Genomic DNA, 7,500 nt, shown 5'->3' on the forward strand with positions numbered 1-7,500 from the left:
GCCCTCTCACCAACTCTCTATTTGATGAACACAAACAGGTCTGGGCAACAGATACACACATCCTCATGCTCACACACGCACAGACACACACACACACACACACACACACACACACGTGCACATACAAACTGAGTGTTCTTGCTGTTAGCAGAGTATGGCCTTTCTATTTGCAATCTGACAGCACTAAGACAAATCTGTGTCAGGGCAGGGGTCATACTCTCAGCTGCAGGCCTGTGTGTGTGAGTGTGTGTGTGTATTTGCATATATCTCTGTGTATGCGTATGTGTGTGTGTTTGTGTCTTACTCTTTCGTGAATCTCTGTGTGTGTGTTGAGCGTTCACACTGGGTTAATAGACTGGCCAGGCAGAGGTCCCTGACCTTTGGGCAGTCTTCTGTCTCTCTCCTTTCTTTGTGCTGCGCCCTTGCCTAGGCCTGCACATGTGTGTGTGTGTGTGTTTCCCATAGACAAGCGGACGGTGTCAGAGCACAGAAAGGAAATCCTCCATTTGGACTGATCACAATGCCCACACCCTCTCCCCTGTCAAACACACACAAGCTTCACTGATCCATCGGCATTCATTTAGATGTCACTCTAATTCAACTTCCGCCTGCTTCTCAATGCAGTATCTCCTCCATTGGAGGTTCAGTATGCACCAAGTCAGATTGTCTTTTTGGAGCTTACATAATGATTTAAGTAATGTGCGTGATGCCATTCGGTTACACTATCAGTGATTTGGCAAGCCTTTTGTTTAAGCATCTGAGGGCCTGTAAATCTCTCCAGCTCTGAATGGTGACGGATCAAAGCGTGGGAGAGCACCTGCAGCTGATTTCAGATGGGGTCACTGCACTTAGCGTCCTGATAGTAACTGACTCTGGGCCGTAACTGGCCCAGATGAGGGCCGGATGCAGTCCTGGGTCAGCCGCTCATTGAGCTGTCGCTTCAGGTTAGTGCCGTTGGCTTAGTCTCTCTGTGCTAAGGCACCAGCTCCAAAATTAACCTACAAAGCCAATCAAAGCAAGGATGTCAAGGCTGCAGCTCACGCACATGAATACACACACACGCACACACACACACACACACACACACGAACACATACGATTTACACAGTCACACACACTGAGAGGCAAACATTGTATCGCACATGTACACAAACATGCATGAACATACACATAGACAGGCTCATATGCTGAGACATGCACACATCAAACACACACACACACACACACACATGCACATAGACATGGAGGCTGATAATCACTCATGCACGTCTGGAGCCTTCATGCCAACGTCAGAGAGCCTCTCTCTCCTTCCTCTAGTCCACACAAACATTCAGCTAATTTCCAAAACAAATATGTTCACACACACAATCACACACACACACACACAGAGACTAGCACTCCACATCTCCTTTGGCTTTTCCTACTCGTGCATACAGTGTTTAGACTGGAAGCTTGCATAACATTGGAGAATAAATGAGTTAGAGAGAAAGTCTGTTTACATGCATGTGTGTGGGTGTGTTCATGTTGTCTGCATGTGTGTGTGTGTGTGTGTGAGAGAGAGAGAGGAAGAGAGAGAGAGAAAGAGAGGAAGAGAGTGCCATGCATTAAAGCTGAGCTCAGAGAAGTGCGTGCCAAGAGAACGCTTGTGTTTTCCCGGGTTCCTCATAAGTGCATTGTTTTAAAACAGCCGTGGAGCAAAGCATGGCCTGTGGCTGTGTGTGTGTGTGTGTGGGGCTAGTGATTCGCTCTGCAGACCAGCAGCTAGCTGCCCACCTCCAACTTCCCACCTCTCCAAAGGGAGACCTGCGTGTCCCCATCTGATAAACACTAATTGAAAGTTTCTCCACAAAAGCCTAGCCATGCCACCCACTTGAGATTGTGGTGTGTGTGTTTGTTTGTGTGTGTCTCTGTGCGCACACGTTTGTGCGTACTTATAAAATGAAATTGGTTTGTAGGCCTATGTGTTCTTGCCTATTAAGATTGGTGTGTGTGTGCGCACGATGCAGTGTGTGTATATGCACCCGGTGTGTGTGCGTAGGAGAGAATGAACCGCTCCCTTGGTTTCTTATGGAATTAGGCTCCAGTTGTTTTTCATTAAGGTCTAATTGAGCAGCCTGTTAGGAAGCAGCTCAGTGGGTGGATGAGCTGCTCATGCAAACCAAACTCTGTGCCTCTGGGAATGTGAAGCCTAAGCTTTTCACCCACCACTTTTTACACACCCACTCACAAATGTATACACGTGCACACACACACACACACACACACACACACACACACACACACACACACACACTTATAAACATACACAGTAGTACGTAGTACTTTCATTGGCATTTGCCTGTTGTGTGTCAGAGTGAATCAGAGCACTCTCCTGGTTAGCATTAGGGCTTGAAGTTGTTGAGGGGTTTGGACAATGCTTTGGAAATAGTGATGAAGACTTGGCCAGCTTGCTTATCAGATTTTTGTGTGGTTGTCTATAGTTTGTTAGCAGAGGAATGATTGAGATTGAGCCAAATGCTCCGTGGTCCGTTAACGCACAAGCTCTTCTGGGAGTTTGTTAACGGTGTTTGGCTACAAATACATGGGCTTTGTGTTTGTAGGTCACCATGCAAGAGCACCCTCCATCTTTTCTTTTCTCTCTCTCTCTCTCTCTCTTTCTCTCTCTCCCACCCGCTGTCTCTTTGCGCCTCTCCTGTAATGCGGGCCCATTCAGATTCAACTTTAATTAGTCCCTTTTTAATTCACTGTACCCAGTCAGTCATAAGTGTATTCAGCTGTGCAGCCAAACCCTTTACCGGGCCGCCTCTTTTTGCCTCTCAATTCACTCTGAACTCAATTCAGAGATTTCGGCTTCATTGGAACGACAAAATGAAAACAGCGGTACACAGCCTATGGGCACATTCATCAGGATGTCAACATGTCATCATGTCATAACATTGTTTTCAAACGTATAACTGTCTGAACAAAGACAGAATATGGCTCCTGAAAATATCCTGTTCTCCCATCCTCTGAACTTTTAAAACCCAAGAATCCTTTTCCATTCCATTCTTTTCCATTCTTTAGTTCTTTCTCTTTCTTTAGTTCTTTCTCTTTCTCTTTTTTTAGCTCACTCTCTTTCCTTTTTCTCCCAAATCGGGAGCCCTCCAGCGCTCGCTCATTCATTAGCATATCCAGAATTAGCATGGCAACGCATTCCCTCTCCTCTCCCTCTGCCTCTCTGGCCTCCATTCAGCTTTGGAGGCATGGGGTCACTTTTGTGTGCTCTTGCCTGAGTTGGCCCTCAGATTCCCTCTTTTGGCACAAAAAAGTGTTTTTATTATTTTCCCCCCCAACCCCCCCCCCCCCCCCCCCCCCCCCCCCGCTCATATAGTTGTTCCTTCTTGTGTGGGGGGGCGTGGGGAGTGGCAGTGGAGTAATCCTGTGTGGAGAGGGGACTAAAGCGGAGTGGAGCAGAGGGACCAGGCTGAGTGGTATGGGGAGAATCTTGACATACCAGGCTGCTTTCATGGCAATGGCATGACCAGCAGGACAATGGGCAGCCTGGCATGGTGGGGCCCGAGGCGCGGGCAGTGGACACATGGACAGAGGGCCTTTTGTAAACAGATGGGCACAGTGTGGTGTGGTATGGGTGCAGGACTGCCTCTGCTTTCCCTCTAATTCATTCGTTCTTTCTTTCCTTCTTTCTTCCTTTCTTTCTTTCTTTTTTCTCTTGTGTCTCAAATTGGAAGTTCAAAATCCATTTGAAATATATTTCAGAATTCATGTACAAAGTTATCAATTATGTCAAATAGTGTCATATACTTTGTTTACACATTATTAAAAAGTCAGTGTTATATATATACAAAAGCATAACGTTATATTAAAAAGTCTCCATCCTCAACTACTTCAGCTTTCTCTCTCTCTCTCTCTCTCTCCTCTCTCTTTCTATCTCTCTCTCTCTCTTCTTTCTCTCTGCTTTCTCTGTATTTGCATCATAATCTGAAAGTGTGGATTTGTGGAGAGACTGAGAGTGATGAGAATCTCTGAAGCCCTAATAAACTGTTTGCTCTTTAGCTTTCCATGTCCACAGGGCCTTTGTTTGCATGTAAGACTGCAGATTCCTTCAGCGTCAAAGCCCTTTGTGGGGCCTCCAGACTCGCCAAATTAGTATGTGTGACAAGTCATCTATTAAGCGGCCACAGCCTCAGAAAAACACTGAATTCTTGCCTTTTAATGCGCTGACGCAAAGTTGCGTGTGTGGCGTTTGAGTGAGAGAGAGAGAAGAAACGGCAAGGAAAGGAAAGGAAGGAGTTTGCACATTTAAGCATGCCTCAAACGTCTTGACCTACAGCCGTGCCCTCGTGATGTGGGTTTCAACTGGCTAACCCTCAGTCACTCACGATCCCACACACAGGAGGAAACTTGCGCCCTCACCACCACCATCTTCCAGACCTCGTAGCCCAAACGAGGGGGCTTTGACAGGCCAGGAGTCTTTTTATTTGTCCAGGTGTCTGCTCCCCCTGTCTGCAGCCCTGGAGCGGAGCTGCACCCAGCCCTAAAGCCTTGTAGCCCTTGCAGCCCAGCCGCAGCTGTCCAAATGAGGCAGAACAGAGAGACAGGAAGAGAGGAAGGCAGGGGGGATTCCAGGTGGATCTGATCTGGAACACCTTAGACAGCATCTAGGACTCTGGCTTCCCAGCACAGCACGGGTGAAGGGCTTGTGAACCGCCCCATCGTCTTCTCAAGGCAGAATTCTCAAGAAGTGAGAAATCATCCATGACAGACATGTGCTCTGTGATTGTCAGTACAAACAGACAGAATATGGCTCCTCTTAATATCCTGTTCTCCCATCCTCCGAACTTTTAAAACTCCCTCTTTCATAACCCAAGAATCCTTCTTTCTTTTCCTTTCTTTAGCTTGAGTTCTAAAGAACCTTGAATCTTCCATGAAAGACATGTGCTCACTGATAGATGTGTTGGTGCATTATTGAGGCACAAGGAATTGTTCATCATGTGTCATTTCCCTGATTGATTTTGATATCGTTTACAGCCCTACCCCGATGAGCAATGGTGTCAGCAACGTGTCTGAACTTGGCTGTGGTTTTTCCCGTCTTGTCAGTGTTTCAGGTTCTGGTGTTTTCACTTTTAGTTTTCTCTTAACACAGTTAAGTGTGTGTGTGTGGTGTGTGTGAATTATATTAAGTAAATATAATTCACACACACCATATCGCATTCTCAACATTGGAAGTTTTTGCTCACCGCTTGTTTAGCAGCTCACTCTTACTGTGTGGTGCAGACTCCATTCCCAGTCTATAGCATAAGATGCCTGTGGCTCCTCCAGTATGTGTGTGTGTGTGTGTGTGTGGATGTCTGACTGGGAAAAGATTGCAGCCATGCGCACCACGCTGGGTCTTGAGTTGCCCCTCTGTCTAACCGCACACCCCTCACCACAACAGACCCAGAAGAGACCCCGCCTCATTTCCTCTCAAGCTGAATTTTTTTTTTTTTTTCCAAAAGTTTGGGTGGCCGGCGCAAAGGCCTTAGCTTTGTTTTCCTTTGCTATTCACACGTTTTACAGTCGTTCAAGGCGAGCCTTTGAAAAAAGTGGCCACCACAATTTAAAGTCCCTCCTCCTCTCCACCACCTCCTTCTTGCCTATTTGCTTTGCTTTGATTTGGGAATATGTATTTATTTTTCTCCCCTGACCTGTCTGAGAGTCCCGTGACAGCTGACGTTACGTGACGAGACGTGAGTTTCACGGGTGGAGCCTGCGCTCCTCAGCTGCTGTGGGCTTGGTGTGCTGTGCTTGCACCCACCTTCCCCCTACACAGCCAATAAACATTTTTGCGCGGAATATTCCAGATCGGGCCTCCAGGGCGTTTCATCCCTTACATGTCTGCGATGAGAAACCCACAGGAATGCCCGGCGAGGCTGAGAAACACGCCTCCGTCCTTCGCCAACTGATTCAGGGATTGACTACAATCAGTGGCAGTCTGAGCCAACACAGCACCTAGTCTATCAGGTGTTAGAGGTCTAGATCAGTGCCACCTGTGGCTTGGGAATGCAGCCGTATTGCGTACAGTGCTTTCAGTGTGAGAAAAAGGAGATGTCATTGAGGGGTTTTTTTTGTTTTGTTTTTGGTTAATCTCTAAATGCAGATAATTGAGGCAGCACCAGCACTAGCCTTCTGTTTTGGATTGAAAGCAGGCTTTGCTTGAAGTCATTAGGCTGTATTGTTTCATGCCCTAATCTACTTTGCGCTAACAATAGGCTGGCAGAGTCTCCTTGTTGATGTATATTTGAGGTGCTGGAAGAGGAAGCCCAAATCTCCCATTGTACCTCTTTAAACAAAGCGGCGGAGAAATCAACACTTGGCTAAACTGTTTGCTTTTCAGGCTTAGCTGTCAATTGGGCAAACGTTGCGAGTGTGGCCGAGGCAAATAGGAGCGCATTCATTAGCGACTAAGTGTGAATTCCACCTCTCATCTGGATGCTGAAATGCATACAAAAGCTGTGGACTGGTGGTTGTGTGCTCCGCAGGGCTTCTGATACTGATGTGGCTTTGCTGTAGAGGAGAGCAGGAGCACTAGGGCTCCCCACTGTTCTTGTGCCTCATGCAAGATCATTCACAATGACAACTTCCATATTGGAAACAGAACAGAAAAAAACACAGACACACACACACAATTTTCTTTCATATGAGATTTAAACATAGCATCACAACTATCTAGTTTAAGCTGTATTTTGCAACACATGTAATCCAGCCCATGCAGGTTTTTGTTGAATTCCAGGTTCTCCAGGTGTATTTTCCAATTGTTTGCCATCATATGTGTAAAGTATGCATATTCTGCTCTGTGCATTGTGGGATGTTGCAGCTGATACAGGTAAGTTCCGGGGTGCTCTTGTTGCCTCGAGTGTGACCCTCCCGACGGGTTGTGTTGTGTGTGTCCTCGCGCAGTGATGCTGCCCACCATCGTGCTGCACAAGACATCGGCCGTGCCGCCGTACAAACGCGGCTTCTACTGCTCGGACGACAGCATCCGCTACGCGTTCAAAAGCAGCACGGTGCCCTCCTCCGTCCTGGTGGCGGTCGGGCTCTTGTTGCCCACTGTCTCCGTAAGTCACCCGCGCACACACACAAAACGCCAGCCGCGCCGCAACCAGCCGGACGGGACCGGGAGAGGGCGGAGAGAGGGGTCAGAGATGTCATCGGACATGCCACAAGAGAGATGATGGCTGACCACTGACCACTCATTTATGCTGCAGCCACCATGTCAAACATTCGTCATGGTGGTTGCACTTAGACATAATATTAGCACTTGAACTAATGTTAACACACATTTTCAGAACAAAGAAATACTCTAATTAGCAGATAGACTAACACTGACATAAACCTACATAGAAATAGGGTTCTAATTGGATTGGAATTTTACCCCCATTCTACTCTTGTCTGGTCAACCATCGCTCCTGTGGTACAGCAAGATGGCCGTCTGCTGTCTTCTCCACCCTCTCCCAGAGTTCC

The 7,500-nt window shown here is 47.3% G+C and overlaps 1 protein-coding gene across 2 annotated transcripts in view; it reads left to right on the plus strand.

Moving 5' to 3' along the window:
• The window catches only part of plpp3 (phospholipid phosphatase 3), a 41,865-nt gene that overhangs the window by 14,004 nt on the left and 20,361 nt on the right, over positions 1-7,500 (plus strand). Inside the window, exon 2 of one of the 2 annotated variants that reach the window (XM_048251608.1) lies at positions 6,937-7,094. The exons of the other annotated variant lie outside the window; for it this stretch is intronic. Coding sequence (XP_048107565.1) covers positions 6,937-7,094 — 158 coding nt within the window. The remainder of the gene's footprint in view (positions 1-6,936; positions 7,095-7,500) is intronic. 2 annotated transcript variants of the gene reach the window in all.

Source organism: Alosa alosa, chromosome 9 (assembly GCF_017589495.1).
Source record: "Alosa alosa isolate M-15738 ecotype Scorff River chromosome 9, AALO_Geno_1.1, whole genome shotgun sequence".
Lineage (NCBI taxonomy): Eukaryota > Metazoa > Chordata > Actinopteri > Clupeiformes > Clupeidae > Alosa > Alosa alosa.